The following is a 19,318-nucleotide window of genomic DNA, read 5'->3' on the forward strand; positions in this document are numbered from 1 at the left end:
GTCTTTTACTGTGTTGAACCTCTGAGAAAAGGCAGGTTTTAATGGGAGCTGCAAATTTTCAAGTAAATTGGCACAAGTACAGATTTTTCTGCACACTGTAGGCTAAATAATGACACTGAAGGAACAGGCCGAATTACAAATTACTTGGTCTTAAGTTTATTTATGAATTCTTTAAAATAAAACTTTGAAAGTATATGGTGAAGCTTGACATACATATTTTCCCTTCTAGGAATTGGCTATGCCATGTCACTGCTGGGCCCTGCTGTTGGTTATGTCTTAGGAGGGCAGCTACTAAATATTTATATTGATATCCAGATCCCAGAAAGGCAAGATAACACTTAGTCTTTTGCTTTATATTTTCTTTTTTCTAATAATCCTTATTAAAATCTTCTCCCCATGGGAGAGGGGATCTTATATTTACTTGGAAAATACAGATGTTTTTTGTAAACTTGTTTAACTTGGTAACAAGTTGCTTTACAAGGGCTTCTGGCAAGTCAGATGCTTCATATAGTGACTAGTCACTCCCTTGAAAGTTTTTCTTTTGTGTAAATAGTTCTAGCTTTTGGAGATATTAGTTATTCTAAAGCTGATGAACAAAGGCTTTTGATTAGTCATTCCTTTAGCTGTTAGTCTATTGATACCATGTGTGAAATGTTTCCCTGAGGTGGGATATAAGCAGTAAGATACTGCTCCTTTCCTGCTGGGGAGAGTTTGCTAGAAAATCTGTCAGCTGAGTGACAGTTCACTCTTCAAAAAATAATATGAATTGTAAAAATATCTAAACCTAAAGTTGATTTACACTTGTTCTTGCATTTCCTGTATTTTAGTGACTTCAGATCAATGCAATAGCATTCTTCTGAGATACTATTGACTTTCATATAGCTCATTGATTATGAAGATTCCTTTTAAAAACAGCTTTAAGTGCTATAATGCTACAGTATCCTAAAATCAAGATCAGAGTAGCCTTTAAATCAGATTGAATTTGATTAATAAGGGGTGAAAGCTGTATTTGATCGAGTGCAATATTACTGTAATAGATCTGATAAGTATACTTAATACTATTTGAGCAAAGAAACAAATAGAATGCATGCAGAAAACAAGGAGAAGAAAATAACATTATCCAAAAGCTTTTGGGCACAATTAGTGTTACAAAGCTTCCTGATGTCTGCTGCTTTTGAGTTCATAACTGTTAAACCTAATCTTCTAAATTATCTTTTCAGTACAAAGCTGGATCAAGATGACCCACGTTGGCTTGGGGCATGGTGGATAGCATTTCTTGCATGCTTTTTTGCAATTTGGCTTATGATAATACCTTTTTCATGCTTTCCAAAGCACCTGCCAGGTAAATATTTAACAGTAATGGATTACTTTGGAAGGGAGCCTTGTTTATATCTGTGGGTTATACAATGCTGGACTGAGAATGACTGATTCCTCTCTGGTTCTGTTTCTCATTTTGCTATGTCTTTGGCTAAAGTCTGCTAATAAGTACCTTGTTTCCAGAATGCTACCATTAGAACAACAGGCAAATAAGGCAGAGGGGGAGCCTTGAAAGAAAGGTGTTGGGTAGGACTGGAAATGGGTAGAGCACAAAGTTGATGGTCAGTGTTTTTGGAAAATGCTTGCAGCTAAGCTCCTAGGGCTGTGTTTAAGCTGCTGAGTTACCCATCAAGAATCATAATCTGGGAATTCCCATTGACTTAATCACTCTTACATTGTTGTCTTTGACTCCATTGCCTTTTTGGGTGGGATGGTAAAGTATGAATCAGTGTCCCAGAGTAGTCTTCCAAAGAATACTTTTAATATACTTTGTTCAGGTAGATACTATTTAGGAATATCCTCAGAGCATTTTAAGGAACCTATCCTGCTTGTCTGGAAGGAGAAATGGAGTACAGGGAAGGAGTACAGGACAGAAACAGGAGTAAAAGTGAAACAAGGAACTAGGAAGAATGGGGAGGGCTATAAAAATTTCAGACTACCCTGAAGCCCACTCAGTATTTTTAAGATATTCCTGATAACATCTCTTCTCACAGCCAAAGCTTTCAGAGGGAAGCATGATGCTTTCAGCCAAACTCTTCTTTCCACATGAATAAATTACTGATCTCTACATTGATCTGTATCAGTAAAATATTCAAGATTTACAATGTTTGAGCTTAGTTTTCCAAGGAAAGGAAACCTTTTGTGATATTTTTCAGTATTTAAAAAGTTTAAGAACACTGTTCAAAATATTCATTGTGCAAAAATATTTCCTTCTGTAGGCACAGCAAAAATACAAGCTGAAAAAATCTCTGAGACCCATAATGATGGAAGTGAGGCAATTGTTGAAATCAAGAACATTGGAAAAAGCTTTAAAGACTTTCCTATGGCTCTCATGGTAAGAAAATCTGGAATTTACTATGCATAGCTGATGTATTCTCAGAATTGGAGATTTTTGGGTTTTACATGAGTGATTAGAAAGGTAATAGCTGTTCTTTTTATCATGCTATGACAAAATAGTTTACAGGTCTGCTGAAAATCTTTAATGTGTGCTACTTCATTTAGTTGATGCTTAAGATTGTTAAAGCAGGAAAAGCATATTAATGTTCAACATGAAAGGGTCTGATTTCAAATATAGTGACTTCTAGTTTATATGACTTTACAGTGAGACGATTTCCTGAGTGTTATGCTAATTTTTCCCCCTGTAGATACTATTGAAGAATCCTGTGCTCATGAGTTTAATAATAGCAAGTTCTTCAGAAGCTTTAGTTGCCACAGGCTTTGCCACATTTTTACCCAAGTTCATAGAAAATCAGTTTGGACAGACATCAAGTTTTTCAGCAACTCTAGGAGGTAATGTGGTTTTTAATTTTTAAATCTTAATAGTTAATATAGTAGAGTGAACATTGGCATCTTGTGCTTCTTGTCCAAGACACTTGTGGAGGTATTTATATGAAAACTACAGAAATGCAGTTTCTTAAGTTTTTTTCTTACCTGTCCTAAGAAAACCCTGGTGCATCAAGGGTGCAAATCTACCAGTTTGTAGGTTCAGTAGACCTGATACTAACATTCAGAGTCAAGTGAGACTTCTGTGTGCTGCTGAAACCATAGTTTCTACCCTTTTTATTTTTAAGTAGCATTTAATTTTTCATAATTAAAATCAGCTGAGGGAGTGCTACGACCTAGTCTCTACCAAAGGAGACAAGATAAAAGGCAGCTGAAGAAAAAGCACTGCTTACTGCAAGTAAGAGGTTGAGCTGCCCTTTCACTTCAATCCCACTGTAGTGCTACAGTAGCTTAATATTTAATAGCATACTGGGCATATATTCTGAAATGACTGTATAACTGCTTCTGCAGTTGGCTCACTGTCACTTATTGTGTGTGCATGATAGATAATGGGAATAGGTGGAACAAGGAAAGACTGAAAAGTTGAGTATTGGAAAAACAAATATGAAAATCTGATGGAGAAGCTGCACTAGGTGGGAACACATGAGTAATTCTAACACAACTACTTTTGAAGAACAGCAACCAGATAAAGGCAGAAGATGGCAGACTTAGTACTTCTGAAACATGTCTTGCTAAGTGACTTCTCAGCTCTATAGCACTGCAATACAAGCATAATACTAATTGAAGTGCTCTTGCTCCAACAGAAATGTTGTGCTTGGGACTTTCTGAATAACTTATTCCCCTGGGTAATACTAAAAACTAGTACTACAGCTACTCAGATGACATTGCCTCAAAAAAAAAAAAATCAGCCTGCAAGTTTTCTATATAGAAATACTTTGAAATACATGGTCAGTTTTTAAACAGTAATCCGCAATGAAATGGAAAATTCTGTTTTTCTGCCTTGCCTCCCCCAGCTTGTCTTAGCTTTTAATTGGAGTTGGAGATAGTGGTAGTGTCAATCAAATGTACAACTTCAAAGAAATGCTTACAAAAATGTTGAAAACTGGCTAGCCGTACCTGAACTAATATTGAACTAGCTAGTCTGAGTATTTTCAGTGGCCTTGTTAACAATTTAAACCAACTTTGACTACAGGTATCTGTGGCCTGTTACTCTACCAGTTCTGACACTGTACCTGAACTGTCTCTAAAACAAGTTGTCTCAGGTCAGCACAAACTAAACCAATCACTTCTGGGTTGTATTGTAGATTAGCCATAGAAAAGTACTCAGTTACTCATCTAATATCTTAATGACTTATCCTGTTTGTACTACTAGGGACTATATCAATGAAAGTAAAACTGCCCCATCTCAGCAATTTAAACTATTTTTCTGTAGATGCTTAATTCTATCTTGTGTTATATATTGTACAACAGGAATTATTGCATTATATGAAGCCTGCAGTGTAAGTGTATAATAAGACACCAGACAGGCATATGAAAATACTGGGAAGCATTGAGATAGCATTTTGAAACTTTGTAAAACAGCCTACTAGTGTTCAGAGATTCTTGCCCAGTATGGCAATGTAGTCCTAAGCAATCTGGGTTCATGCATTGAAATTTGGTTTTTGACAACTAAGTCATGCTGTGAAGTTATACTTCTGAAGAGGCTAAAGATAGTGTAAGGGCAGAAGAAATCAATTTCAGTGAAATTATTAAATTACCCATGCTGACAGATTCAGGTAGGATGGTTTTAAAATGACATCACACATACTGCATCTTAAGATACAGGTAACTGCTATGATTTTCTTAACATGAAATTGCACTCTAAATTGCTTTTCTAATTGTCTTGCATTTTTGTGTAATTGCTGGTGTCTTGTTTTCCTCTAGGACTTGTATTAATTCCAGCAGCAGCACTAGGCCAAATCATAAGTGGCTTCTTGGTTTCCAAGTGCAAAATGGATTGCAAAAGCATAATCAAGTTCATGATAGGCACTTGTTCAGTGGCACTACTATTAAACACAGTGTTTTTATTTGCTAAATGTGGGAATGAACCATTCGCAGGTGTCTCTGAAACATATAATGGGTAAATATACTTTAATGCACTCTTGGGCTTGGTGTTAATGTTTAAAATACATAAGCTACTTCACAGAATACAAACTCTTTTTTTTTTTAAAAAAAAAAAAAATCTTGTATCGCTTTACCTTGATATATGAAAACTCAGCTGCTTTATGGAACTCAACCTTGTTCTTTGACTCTTTGTATAACAGACTAAGAAGAAAATGTAATCATATGTAGCCTGTAAAATGTTCTGAGCAGGATCAACCTGCTCAATAACAACAAACTTCTGTAACCCTTCTAGGTGTGATACCTATGGTATTGACTAGGGCTAACTTTATATGTGGGAATGGTGTCTCATGTCTTGTTAAATTACCCAGTGGCAGACAAACTGGCCAGTCTGTTTCTGGGTAGCAATCTGCCATCCACTACAATTTCATGAGAGAATACTGAGATACTTAGGAGGCAATTTAAGTTGCAGTGTGATTGCAGACTTTTCCCTAGAAAACACAAGGTGTTATTGTAGTGTCAGATTTTAGTGCATTTAGCATCCATTTACAGAAGGAGACTTTATTTTATCTTGGTAAAATGGTCTAATGTCTGAAAGTGAGATGCAGAAGTTTAATGCAAAGAGCATAGCTCACAGTGACCTAAGTTGAAGAATGAAATGTGTGGAGTAAACCTAGCTTAGCAATAACATGATTCAAAATTTTTGGCTGACGTGTAGGAAGGACTTCTGTAAATAAGATCTATTTATCAGTCCCCAAAAGAACGCAGTTCTAATTCCTAATGAGAATATAGTCTATGAATCATTTGTAAATCTTTGTACTAACTGTAATAACAGAATTCTAGGATGAATGTTATTCCTGTTGCTGTGAACAAAACTTGTACTGGAAATCAGTATAGCAAGGGAAAAAACTTTCAGAAAAGTGACAAACATAAAACAAGATTCAAAAATAAATTTCTGCAAGAATAATCACTTTTTTAGAGAATGGAGTCCTTAGGACCAGTTTTAAAACTTAACATCAAATATATGTGATCAAGTCACCAACATAGCATTATGTTGTATAAAATGCATATTAAGGAATAAACTATAAGATCATAATGTCTAACTTATCAAACAGTTTTAAAGGATATATATTTGTGATGTTTAAAAGGAGGAAGAAGGGAAGCTAGCTCTGCCAGAACTGAGAACACTCAGGTGGTCATGAATTGAGCGCGCTAGAGGTAACTCCAACTGTCGGAGAGTCTGCCAAAGAGCCAGATGCTGTTGCACAATAACTTCCTAGGACTGGCACCTAGGGACTGCTAGCTGTCACTTAAAAAAAAAAAAAAAAAAAAAAAAAAAAAAAAAAAAAAAAAAAAAAACTTCTCAATATTTCATTAGGTCACAGTAATACTTGTCCAAAAGTATAATCTGTAAATTACTCTCCAGTGTGTAGAAAGGCATTGGTACCTAATTGGAATGGGGAAGATCTTTGCACTTCTATACAACAGATGAAATAGCATAAAGTGCACCTTGAAAATGCAAAAGATTGAGTGGCAGAGGTATGAGAAAGTTTTGTAACTTCTGAAGCAAATGCAAAGTAGGAATAATTCTAGGGGGGGAAAAAAGCCATAGCTGTTGAATAGATGTTTATGGTTTCTTCACTTGGTATTTATCATGCTCTTTATTTACTGACTTAATGAGAACATCTAACAATGAGGGGGGAGTATGAAAATCAAATTTTACTCATGAAGACAACTAAGTGCACAAATCTCAGAATATGAAGGCTACTAATTTTACTAGGCCCTTTAAGGGAATATCTTCAGCATAAATGTAAGTGACAAATACTGTTAAATTTTACTATCAAATGCAAAGAGTGACATGAAAGACAATACATGTTTCAGGTCTCTCATTAGGTAAATGCAAAAAAATTGAAACAGGTAACCACTATTGCCTTCAAGCTTTCTGAATTTGTCCTGTCAACTTAAGGTTAGATGTCAAATTTCTAACTCTTTGCAACAGTTGTAGTTGCATTAAGAAAATATATTCAACTTAAACTTGGCTTAACACATGCCCAAGTGTGTTATGATGTGCCATATGCCAGTCATGTCTTGTATCTCAAGTTGTGCAATGTACTGCCTAGTAAGATCTGCTGTGCACATGTATGACAAAAGTATCTTAGCTATGTGTCACCTTGTTTGCCTAAACTTTAAGGTGATAGAAGGATAGTTTCAGTGATCCCACGAAGGTCAGGTAAAACTTTAGAGGTAGAGTAGAAATTTAATGACTTGATGTCTTGGTAATTTTATTGGTCTTCCAGAAGGCATGCAAAATGAATAAAGTGACTTTCATATACTAGTGATTAGGAAGAATCCTTAAAGCCTAATTTACAACTCATTCCAATTCTCATCTTTACAACTTGCTTTATCAGTTGACAGTGTATTCAAAGGCCAGTGTTGACATTTGATCCTTAATATGGCAGTACTCTAGGATATGAAAAATGCTAGCTGTAAGACTATATTGGACACTTTCCTTTACAGCTGTGAAAACTAGGATGCAAGCATTGGTTTTAGGTTTATAGATATTTATTGAGCAAGAAAATCTGCATATAACAAAACCAGAGGTTATACAGGAAGCAGAATATGAAACAAGCCTGAGTTCTGTACCAGGTGCTGTGATAACGAGCAGCTGAAAGTACAAAAGGTACAGCTGAACTGCTTTTTATCCTACCCTAAGTGAACTTCTTAAATACAAGATAAGAGCTTTGCATAACTTCAGTTATGTAGTTGTAAGTGTTCCAGTGTTGCTGATGATCTCTTATCCCTTAGCAATGTGGAATTAACCAGTCCGGAAAGTAACTTTCTGCACTCTGTATCAATTATCAAGAATTGTTCAGTTTTATCTAGTTAACTGTTACTTGTTGACAGGTAGTTGGCCTGATGCATGAACTCTGTCAGAAGGAGATCTAATATAGTGCCACTTCTGAAATTGCTTTGCATGAAGGAATAGGCAACTAAAATACATAGTAAAATTCATAAGCTCATGGGAGAATAGCTAAGTGACTGACTCCTGCTTATATTATTGAACAAATGAAACACTGGGTTCTGAAAAAATAAATTACAAGAATGCTTTGATAGTTGACTTGCAAATCAATGCAGACCCACTTTTTTGAGATTCTGAAGAAAGCCTTCATGGCAAGCATTCTGTTTCTAAAAGATGAAAATGGTGGGGGAGTGTAGAATGCTTTTTGTGTCTGTCTGATTCTGGTACCAAACATACAGAATCACCTCTGAGGCTTCTGAGATTAAATATATTAAAAGCAAAGTATATCATTCCTAATAACTATGTATACTGTACTAATTGTAATGAATTTTATTACTACAGTAGGCTATAAGCAGGACTAATGGATAGGGCTTATTATAATCTATTAAACACTTCAAAGAAGTCTTTTTGGCAAATCCTTTGTCTACTATTTTCTTGAAGACTTGAAGGAACAGAAATGCAGCGAATGTTTCTGTAGCTCTGTTGGTTCCAAGTCTGTAGGACTCTTTTGATTTGCAATGACAAAATGCCCAACCTATATGGCTTTAAGACCCCTGTGTGGCCTCACTTGCTAAGCTGATCTAGAAAAGTGATGTTAGAACATAGGAACCTGTGCACACTAAACTATTTTTTCTGTACTTTGATATTTTTCTCTGAACATAATTAAAATCTCAGTGCCTCTCTGGAGGTCAGGGGAAGGGACAGCATCTGCAGGTGTAAGCTGATGGCAAATGTTGCTGTTCCTTTGAATAAAGGCTTCTAGACTTGACACACTTCAGATGCTAGGAAGACATTGTGTGAATAAACTTGTGATTAGATTAACTACCTGTGAATATACTTTTGCTGCACTTGAAGTGTTTTAAGCCAGAGTAGACAAACTTTGATTCTCTGAAAACTGAGCTAACATACCTGATAGGGTTCAGTCATACTACAGCTGAACCAAATACATAGGTACTTATGTTGTCCCTAATATTCCATGTGCAGTTTGAATGCTATGTGTCATAACCAGCTCAATGCCTAGCTACATTATTTTCACTATTGGTATTGGTGACGATCTTAAATTCCTCGGAAGAAACCTATGTTTTAGTTGATGTATCTGTCACTTTCAGATTACAGTAAAATAATTACATATACTACTGTTTAGAAAACTGAAGGGTGTTCTTATTCTTTCTAAACATGGCTTAATGAGGTCTTCCCACTTCCCAAACTGACTCCTCATATTCCTAATATAATGGAACTACCTCAAATATAAGCATACTGTGGCCTATACTATACTGGAACTAAAACACCAAACTGAGTAGTTGTAGTACCTAAGAGTTAAACTCTGATTTTCATTTGTTTTCTCAGCAGCTGAGACAAATTTTTAAGGTTTTGTTGGGTGGGATAAGGTTCTGTCATGGCACTCTGCAGTTAGTGTGTGCAGCTTTCTTGGTGCTGGAACAGGCCAGATGTCTGCCTAGCAGGATTAAAAAAAGTAGAAATGCAATGGGTTTGCAATTGAACTTGAATCTAAACCAAAAATGACTTTGAATTTGATCAGTAAAGTAGACATTACCAAATACACACTACTTTTAATCTTGTATTTTTTCTTAAAATTGCAAGTTATATGAATTAGTGTGTGTGTGGGAGGGAGGAGATGATTCAAGAGAACTGGGATGGGAGGTGGAATTTCCTTCCTTTGTTTTATTTGGAATGGAAATTGGAGAAATCTATGGGAGTAATAATAAAGCAAAAATAACCAGGCCCAGAATAAATGGGAATTCCCCCTCTAGATTTGTAACTACTAAGATCATGGCTTTATTTTTAAACATTAAAGTGCACTAATCACATGAACTGAATATTTTGTGAGATCTATGAACCTATAAATTCTGCATTACTTATTTGCATGTCTACTGTTTTTAAACTACTTTACTAAAAGCTTATTAACCTTTACCTTTCAGAACAGGCATGCTGCATAATTTAACAGCACCATGCAATGCTAACTGCAGATGTTTGCGCTCCATGTATTACCCAGTCTGTGGCAGAGATGAAGTCCAGTATTTTTCTCCTTGTTTTGCAGGATGTACATCACATCTTTTTAACAACAAGAAAAAGGTATTTTAAGCTGTGATTTTCATTGAGGGTAGATGATACTGTTTCAGATTCATACAATATCAGTGGAAACAAATGGAAAATGTTCTTTCCTTAGCAAATCACAGTATTTCTTAATCTGTATGGTAGCTACTACAGGAAAAACTTAATGTTAACTTTGAAGTAGACATCTGTCAGTAGGATGAATGTTGGTATGTTTTTCAGCTGTGCAGTGTCTTGTTGCAAATGTATTTCTAAAACTCTAATGCTCAAAATACATGAAACTTGCATTTACTTTAAAAAGAATTGACTATCAGGAAAGTAAAGTAGGAGCAAGCAACTGCCTTGACATTGCAGTTCTTACCTAGATCTTTAAGCATAATGTAATGTTTATTGTATGTATGGTGACCTGCTCCTATGAGTTTGTAAACCTCAAATATTAGTTTTCTGATATCAGAATGGCAAGCCATGAAGGTGACTGGTTATCCAGACTCCCTGGAACTGAGGCTCTCTTCTATGCTTGTCACTACTAGCACAAGAAACCCTTGACTAAGGGTATGGAAGGAGTGTAGGCAAGAAAAGACTTAAAGGTAGGCAAACTGAACTATGGGGTGCCTGGAGACCTTCTATATCAGAAAGGGGAAAGGTAAATGAGAAGAGGTGTTCTTGTGTTCAGGTGGGATTTCCTGTGTTTCAGTCTGTGTCCCTTGCCTCTTGTCCTGTCACTGGCCACCACTGAGGAGAGTCTGGCCCATCCTCTTTACAGCCTCCCATCAGATTTATAAATGTTGATAAGATTACATAAACAAGATAACAGGTATTACTCAGAATAACATGAGTGGCTACTCACTTCTGTGGAAGACTAAAATTCACTGATTTCTTCTTTCATAACCAACATGGATGGATTTAAAGATGCTAAAACTATTTGATTACAAAAGATTCTAATAGCCTGGAACTGTTTAGAGCTTATTCTCATATGGCTTTGTACTTGATTGTAATTAGTTGTGGTAGTCTTTCATTCAATCACTAAAGTGAGCGTGGGAGGGAATGATTTAAGTTTGTATGCCTGCTTCCAGTGAACAGATATGATCCTTATTCCTCAAGTTTGCATTAGATCTTATGTGGCAGATGAAATGCTTGTGCACTGTGTTGTTAAGGAACTTACGTTCTTAAGTCTGTTTTTAGGTGAAAGGGATGCATCTTGGGATGGGGAGATGCAGCTCAAATCTGGTTATTAGTTTCACCATTCTTCTAGAGACTGGAAATTCTGCTCTTCTGTCTTACATGGCAACACAACTGCTTTTGACTTCCTGCAGGAGCAAAAGGGAATCCAGCTTCTGGCTAGGGTTTTTCCTTGTGCCTGGGTCCATCTGAACCCTGACTTATCTGGTGTGCAACCTTCTTTCTATTACTTTCTAACAGTCCTTGGTCCCTTAGGAGTTCAGTTGTCTGTGTTGCAGATTAGCTCAGATATGGCACAGCTGGAAACTGCTAAGTTGAGACAATAGAGCCATGCAAGATTAAAGCGGGATAACAGCTGTTGAGATGGGGGATTGTTAATAGTGTAAGGATTCAAGAGGTAAAGTACCAACTTGGAAAGGTATGAAGTCATAAAGGAAAAAGTGAATTGGGGAACACAACTGCAATTCAGCAGCATCAAGGAAGCAGTGAAGGCTAGCACTTTGCTTCCTGACTGATGATGGCTTTGTTATCAAAAACTTTATCTGTCTCTGGTAGAAAGAGTCTAGTAAAAAGAACTAGGATTTTGCAAGTTTCTTAGCTGTCTGTTCTGTTGAAGGTGTAAAGCAAGTACTTAAGTTGTATACACATCCTTTTTGCATGGCTAAAGATACCCAATAAAGTCAGAGTGAGAGTTGCAAAGGATAACTATTTGAGGGACACATGGAAAATTAAGAATGAGTTTCTTTGAGTGCTTGAGTTTGTTAAAGGCTTTAATACAGATAATTCCAGGTAATGTTTCTTAAGCAGGACTTCAGAACTCTCCCTAGAAGAAAAGAAAATCCTGTACAGGGAATAGCCAATGAACACTATCCTTTCCACTGTTTGTACAGTCTCATGTCTCAAGAGTAGAGCTCCTGTCTCTTCCTTTTAAGTATGGCCCAGTGTGTGGTGTGTGTTGTGTGTTTTTTTTTTTTTTTTTTTTCCAAACAAACAAAAACACCCAACTGTGTAACCCCATGTGATTTAGCACTTGCTAAACAACCCTCTGAAGAAGGTGAACTTTTGCAGTTTGCTCTGCTACTGTTGTAACTGGACTTGTATTATCCAAGCTGGAAGGATAAGGTGTAAGGAAATAGTGGCACAAGTAGCTGTGAATCTGAAGAATGGACTCTGTGTATGTAACAGTCTTTTGTAGTTCAGGCCCTTAGCAAAAGTTCTTTGGAATGTAACTTTTGAATTGTACAGAAATAATCAGCAGTTTTGGTTAAGAAACTATGTAACAGCTAACACTGTTTTGGTACTGAGAACTTTGAGAGCTGTGCTAGATGCATCCTGCTGTGAGGGAACTGCAACCTTGGCTCTCATTTGTTTAGAAGTTAAATGTTGCAAAAGAAATCTATCTCAGGGAAAGGAATGAAGGACATCTCTCCTCCTCTGTGGTGTTTTTAATGCTTTCAAAGAGGCGATTTGCTCAAAAATACATATAATATTGCTTTGAGTACTCTCTAGTGTGCCTTTTCTTAATTGTGAACAGTCTGTGGTGCCAGTCAGCTTCAGTGTTCCTTACTAGGCTTTGAGTGGGAAAGCTAGCTTTTCATGGTTTACTCTGCTAATGTTTTGGTGTAATATTCTGTATTGCACATGGCCATGCCTCTAACTTTAAAATCTCCTTTTCAAGTTTTTCATCTTTATACCTTAAAACTTGCTGTGCACAAAATGGCAGACAGACACCATCTTTTTAGGTTACAAACATAATTATTGCTCAAATAAGCTGGATTAGCCTAGTTCTGCTGAACCAGTTACAAAATAAGAGTTGCAGTGTCATGTGATTATCAGGAAGTGGTCTGTTTCCCATATTGTAATGCTAGTGTGTGTTCTTGTGTCCAGTGGGATGCAGGTACCCTGAACATCTATTGCATTAGTTTCAGTTACAATATCATGTATAGAGAGTTAACTTTTGTTTGCTTTATAAATTACAGACTTTTCACAACTGCTCCTGTATTGGGAAACAGGAAAGAGAAAATAATTTGGAAGACTTTCTCTATGAAGCTATCCCTGGGAAATGTCCAGTACAATGCAGACTTTTACCTTTATTTCTGACCTTCTTCTTCTTTGCTGTTGTTTTTACATTTATGGCTGTTACTCCAACAACTGTGGCAATTCTCAGGTATGTCTTTTAGGCTGAAAAGTAGATAACATCAATTCTTAAAAAAAAGAAAAACGAAAAAACTCAGATCAGTAAAATGCTCTTAATTCTTTTTTTGCTGTAGAGTATAGACTCTAACCAGTGTGCAGGGAACTTCCTGTTGTAGTATTTTGTGTAATAAGCTGGCAGTGCTTGAAGGAGAGGACAGTTCACTATCGCTATAGTTATTAGTAGATGCTCTTTGAATTGATGATTTGCTCTGTCTTAGTCAAAAGAAGAACAAATAAATGTGCCATGTACTTGGATGAAGAAAATATTCAACTACCCTGTTCATGGTAGTGTCAGGATTTTAAATTGCACAAAGAAAAAGCAAAATAACAGTATCTAGTTTAAGGAAGACTTCTTATCTCCAGATCTTCTTATCCTTTGATTCCTGTCTCAAAATTCAGATTGAGTCCTGATTTTACAAACTGTAGACTGTCAAACTCTAGACTGCCTTTCATATGAGATTAGTGCTGTAATAATGGAATTCTATGGTAGCTGTTAATATCAAATATGATGACATGTATATGCCTGTTAAGGAGTGGTTTGACTCTTTCAAATCTCTAAAACTCATGCACCAAAGCTGGATACATTTTGGTATTAACTGGCCTTCATTTGAAGGTAGGGCTGTTCTCACTTTTATGTTGAAATCTGACTTGTACCTCTAATACCTACAAGATAGAAGAATAAAATGGTTATGATGTATAGACTTAGAAGTACTGTACACTTATGTTTTAAGAGTGGGATTTAGATTCTATTTTTCCAGAGTTCTAGGCTGGCAAGGTGGGAAGATGTAACCATGCTTTGTAGTAGCCTCCTGTTCAGGGTTGGTGTAAATGTATGTTTAACAGCTTGTCATGCTAGTCTGGGGGCAGAATAATGTGAAGTGTTGCTGTATGCTTCAAATCTTGAGCTGACAGTTTTAGTGAATTCTAAGTAATAACACTTGGAATTTTGGAAACCTCATGCACTTCAACTAAAATGGTAAGACAATTCCCATGGAAAAGATTATAGCACAGCTTAAATAGTCAAGAACTAATTTAAATAGCTAAATGTGAGGAAAGCTATTGTAGCATACTCTATCTTTTCAGTAGGCCTTTGTTTTGTGTGACTTCAAGGGTGAGTTCATGTATTTATGACACTGTTCTAGTACTAGAAATAAATATGGACTGGGAGACTGCTCATTTTCTTCCTGCTATTTGCCATCATGGATGGGGAATCCTAACAGTGCCTGCTGATAACTGCTTACCTCAGATGTCTGTCTATGGTTAATCCTCATACTCTACAATGAGGGAATTGCTCCTGAATATTTAAGTACTGTCTCTTTTGCCCTGACAGTGCTTCAATATATATATATAATACAGTATGAGTAAGAAAAACAGTGCTGAAACTGAATTGTATGAATGAAGCTGTATTTATTCTTTCTGGTGGTATTTAAGATATTGTAAGGGTAAAATTCTTGTAGTTAGAGAAATTTCTGAAGGAAATGGATGAGTTAATTCTTAATGCTGCATCATATTGTTACCTACTGTTGTTACATCAGCATACTGACTTGCATAGCACAGGCTAGAACTGATCAGTTTTAAGGCCAGGTGACTAAGCTTTTTTTGGGTTCCCCCCCCCCCCCCCCCCCTTCAAACAAAGGGGAAAACAGTGCTGTGCTAAAGCCTAGTCCCAGTTCATGTATGGCCTCTTTAGACATAATTTGGGATTACACTCTAGCCCTGTTTTTCTTAAACCCTTGGTTGTTTTGCGGAAAAATGCTAGGCAGTATATCAGGATACTGCTGATAAGCTAGCTTTCTATTTATCTTTTTACAGAAGAAAACACTCAATCCATGTAGTTACTCTATAAGAGTTTCTTGTATCTTTTGACAAATGCCACTTGAAGTTCTTCATTTCTGTTCTGGACACTTGGTTGCAGAGGATTTTAGAAATCAATAAGTTAAAAGCATATATTAAGACAAAGCATATTCATTGAGGAACAAAGTTCCTCCAAGTTTCTCAAAAACAAACTTGTTTACCAAGGCCTTAAATGGCAAATCTGTTTGTTTTACAGGTGTGTGCCAGATAAACAGCGTTCATTTGCGCTTGGAGTACAGTCAGTGTTTCTACGACTACTGGGTATGACTTCTTGTTGAAATACCTGTCTATATAAACCCTTGACATTTTTCCAAACTTAAAAATGATGCATTAAGATACTTTGAGAGGAGCTTGTAGCAGTCTCTAATGGACTTGGAATAAACTTGTTAAAAGGCAGATGCAATCTGTGGCTTAGACTCTGACTCCACTGTGGAGCAGAGGACAGGAGGACTTTTTGCACAGCCTGTAGTGACTGCAGCTGAAAAGAGGCAGCAACTAACAGCATTGCTACCAACAAGATATTTACACTGTATGAACTCCCAGCCTCTGATATGTTCCTCCATAGAGAATCTAGGGATCACACAAGGATCCTAGGTAGAAGAGCTGTAGTGAGGATATAGCTGCTTGTTAGCTTAAGATTAGTTTAGGCCTTAAGCAGGCTGGGTGAACATGCAGTGTGTACCTGGAGTGTTTGTAATAACATTGGCTATACTTAGATGCAAAACATCTGCTTTAGAAAGCACTGTTCTGAGAAGGATTACGTAAATCCAATGAATTCTAAAAAGGAATAACATTAGTACTTGTTCCACATGGAATTTTTTCCAAGAAGCCTGTCTATATCTGATGGAAAAAATACAGAACTGAATACAGATTCATACCAATATCTTAATCCTTTGCATTTGCAGCTGTTTGGTATACTTAATCTGAAGAAAGGGACTTTCTTTTTCTTCAGTTAGAATCCTGCTTCCTTGACTACTTCCCTCTCTCTTCCCCCCGCCCCCCCAAGTTTTACTCACTTTTATCTTCCTATGAAAGCTTAGGAAGTTATGAGAAGCTCAGCTCTCTCAAGAAAGCTCTTGCTTGAAAAAGTGAATTACTGTATGCATACTACCTATTAATAAAGATCAATGGGAGAGGCACAGTTGCTATGTAATATGAGCCCTATGGCCTTGACTGAAATGCTTGTTTACGGGGTGTGGGTCTCATCTTACCTTTCCCACCACTTTGGAATTTCTCTGTATCAATTCAGGTCAGGTAAGACTATTCCAACTACTTCAAATGTTCAAACATGTTACTGTTTTTTAGGTACTATTCCTGGACCAATATTGTTTGGTGTGGCAATAGACAACAGTTGTACTCTATGGGATATTAATGAATGTAAAACTAAAGGAGCCTGTTGGGTTTATGATAATGAAAGAATGGCTTATCTGCTGATGGGTATAAGTAAGTGACTCTTTTACATATGAAGTACATGTACAAGGTAATAGATATACTGTGCTTGTCTGCTAGATGGAAAGTAGAGTATTTTAAAATGGAAACTTAAGCTTTTATGTTTTCTTAGCAGCAGTGTTAAAAGTAAAAAAAAAAAAAAAAAAAAAAAAACTCAATCTGAGATGTCTTTTTAAATATCAAAAGGAAAATATCAGAAGGAGCAGGACCCCACTAAGGTTATTAAAAATGAGCTATAAAAGGTTTTTTATAACATAAGAATATGAAATAGTTCTGCTCTTCAGTCTCTTCCCACACTATTTTCTGAAATGTAAGGAACTGGCACACATTTCAGTCTAATTTCTCTTGACTTGTTAGCAACTTAAGGTCTGAGGAGTTTTCTCACACTTGTCATTTCAGTTTTTTCATTGAATTAATATCAGGGTCTGGAGATATCTCTAAACACTAGTCAAAAAACTTCCCAGCTTGTTTAATGGTTCCCTTCAGGTGTGCATGTGCATGGGCAGTATGTGCATGCATATTTTGAGTGTGTGTGAGGGTGTCAGGTTTGCATCTGTGATAGTTGCAGTTGTCCTGCCTTCTGGCAGTCATGGTACTCAAATTGCCTAAACCGCACTGCTGATATCTAGCCTTCGAACTGAAAAAGCAGCAAACAACTTCAGGTTTCAGTATCTTTCAGGCATACTTCAATGACTGAATACAATCCCTCCTCTAGTCTGTCTTCCCCCAGAAATGTTGCACAAACACCACTTGGTATCAGTGAAGAGTAAATGGAAGGACTTTTTAAGGTAGCTGAGGGGTGAATACTTAGAGGTTTGTACAAGGGGGGAGTTGCAGCATGTGTGTGGCAAAGAATACCGAAGAGACAAAGAATAGTAATGAAGCAAGAAGTAAGGGAGATATGCTTCAGGCTGCAATGGGGTGAAGAAATAGAGTGAAGGAAAGGAAATACTGCTGCAAGCAAGAACCAGCAGGTAGATGGGTCAGGGGGAAGACTGATTTTTACCTACCCTTTGTAGTTCATCCAGAATTCACTGAAGTTCATAACATCCAAATCTTTCAGTATAACTTATGGTGTGAAATTTTACAATAACAGAAATATTCTTGTCTACTGCTGAAGGTGATTTGCAGCAGAAACTTTCCTATTTGCTTCCAGGTGCTGCTTGTAAAATCATCACGATCATCTTTGTTACCATGGCGGTCTGCTTATATAAGCCTCCACCAACAAGTTCAGCCCTGTCACAAAAGGATTCAGAAATGGTATCTGCTGTACGTACATAATCCTGAGCAAACTGAGGACTTTCAAAAGAAGCCAATAGGAATAATCTGTTACAAAACTTGTACCAAAATTCTTGTACAATAATACCTAAGTATAAAAGAGCAGTATTTAATTCTTGAACAATTTAAAATATTTGTGAATTTGTAGTGTTCACTAATTTCTGAGCATGATTTTTGGTATTCTGACTATCTCCAAAAAGTGACACATTTTCCAGGTGGCTGACTTCTAAATATAAGCATCTAATTTAAGTGAAACAAGATGGAATAATCTTTTCAAAAAGAGGAAAAATGAACTGAACTGGACTGACTGAGGCATGTTTCAGCTGCTTATAATAACTAAGTGAGACTAGTAGCAGAAAATAAGTAACTTGATATATCAAAGGGAACTGTCAGTGTTTAAAATGGGAATTATTTTAATGTGCACATAATCTGGGCTAGTACCTTAGACACATTTTTGACTGTAGATATACTTGGGAATGTGCAAATATGGACAAGTTTTAAAAATATTTTTACATGCTATCTTAATGGCATAAACTGTTCACTTTTTAGTATTTGTAGAAAAGTGTAAATAGTTGTTATATGCTAGCCAGGCTCATAACAACAAAATATTTGTTAAATTAAGTGCCTTATTTTCTATCTGGGATATATATAGCAAGTTGCTGTCAAGCTTCTCTCTAGGCATTATTAGCATTTTTCTATAAAATTTGAAAATAAAACCTATTTTCTTACAACTTCTGTGTGTGCTAGGTTATTTCTAGGTGGTGGCTGAGCTCTGGACTTCTCCACTCAAAAAATGGTGAAAAAGCAAGGCATAGGCATGCAAGCACCAACAATAGGAAAGCATAGCTTTAGCTGGCCCTTTTGACTTGCATGCTGCACATCATTAAAATGGTATCTGTTGCGCACAACAGATGTGAATTAGCCACTCTAACTAGGTATTAAACTATAGTGCCTGCTACTGAAATATCACTCAGAAATAGACAGACATATTTTTAATGAGCAATACATCCTCTGCAGCAGCTTAACTTTGAAGTTAATGTAACTTGTGACCTCCTTTCTCTTCAACTGACTGTGTACTTCACTCTTAGGTAGCCAAGTGTATGCCCTTTATGTCTGGGTACATGGACTGTAACCTCACTGACTCATTACTGAGGTTCTAATCAAGTGCTACAGTAAAGGAGGGTAGCAAATGGCTCGTTTTATCGAATTTTCTAAATGCAGCTGTTACATACTTACACCCATCTAGTTTATCTCAAAAGGCTCCTTTGCTGGGTTAGCTATTTAGAAAGAACTGTTTAGGCAAGAAGCAAAACTGACTGCACATCCTTAATATGCAAGGCTTCATTCCTC

General features: G+C 36.6%; 1 protein-coding gene across 1 annotated transcript in view; it reads left to right on the plus strand.

The window, feature by feature from the left end:
- The window catches only part of LOC135324774 (solute carrier organic anion transporter family member 4C1-like), a 33,208-nt gene extending 14,346 nt beyond the window's left edge, over positions 1 to 18,862 (plus strand). Inside the window, exons 4-13 of the mRNA XM_064501683.1 lie at positions 230 to 326; positions 1,221 to 1,342; positions 2,256 to 2,371; positions 2,682 to 2,826; positions 4,744 to 4,939; positions 9,880 to 10,033; positions 13,171 to 13,358; positions 15,438 to 15,502; positions 16,547 to 16,684; positions 17,847 to 18,862. Coding sequence (XP_064357753.1) covers positions 230 to 326; positions 1,221 to 1,342; positions 2,256 to 2,371; positions 2,682 to 2,826; positions 4,744 to 4,939; positions 9,880 to 10,033; positions 13,171 to 13,358; positions 15,438 to 15,502; positions 16,547 to 16,684; positions 17,847 to 17,971 — 1,346 coding nt within the window. The 3' untranslated portion in view covers positions 17,972 to 18,862. The remainder of the gene's footprint in view (positions 1 to 229; positions 327 to 1,220; positions 1,343 to 2,255; positions 2,372 to 2,681; positions 2,827 to 4,743; positions 4,940 to 9,879; positions 10,034 to 13,170; positions 13,359 to 15,437; positions 15,503 to 16,546; positions 16,685 to 17,846) is intronic.
- The last annotated feature ends 456 nt before the right edge of the window (positions 18,863 to 19,318 follow it).

This window comes from Dromaius novaehollandiae, chromosome Z, assembly GCF_036370855.1.
Source record: "Dromaius novaehollandiae isolate bDroNov1 chromosome Z, bDroNov1.hap1, whole genome shotgun sequence".
In the NCBI taxonomy this organism is placed as follows: Eukaryota; Metazoa; Chordata; class Aves; order Casuariiformes; family Dromaiidae; genus Dromaius; species Dromaius novaehollandiae.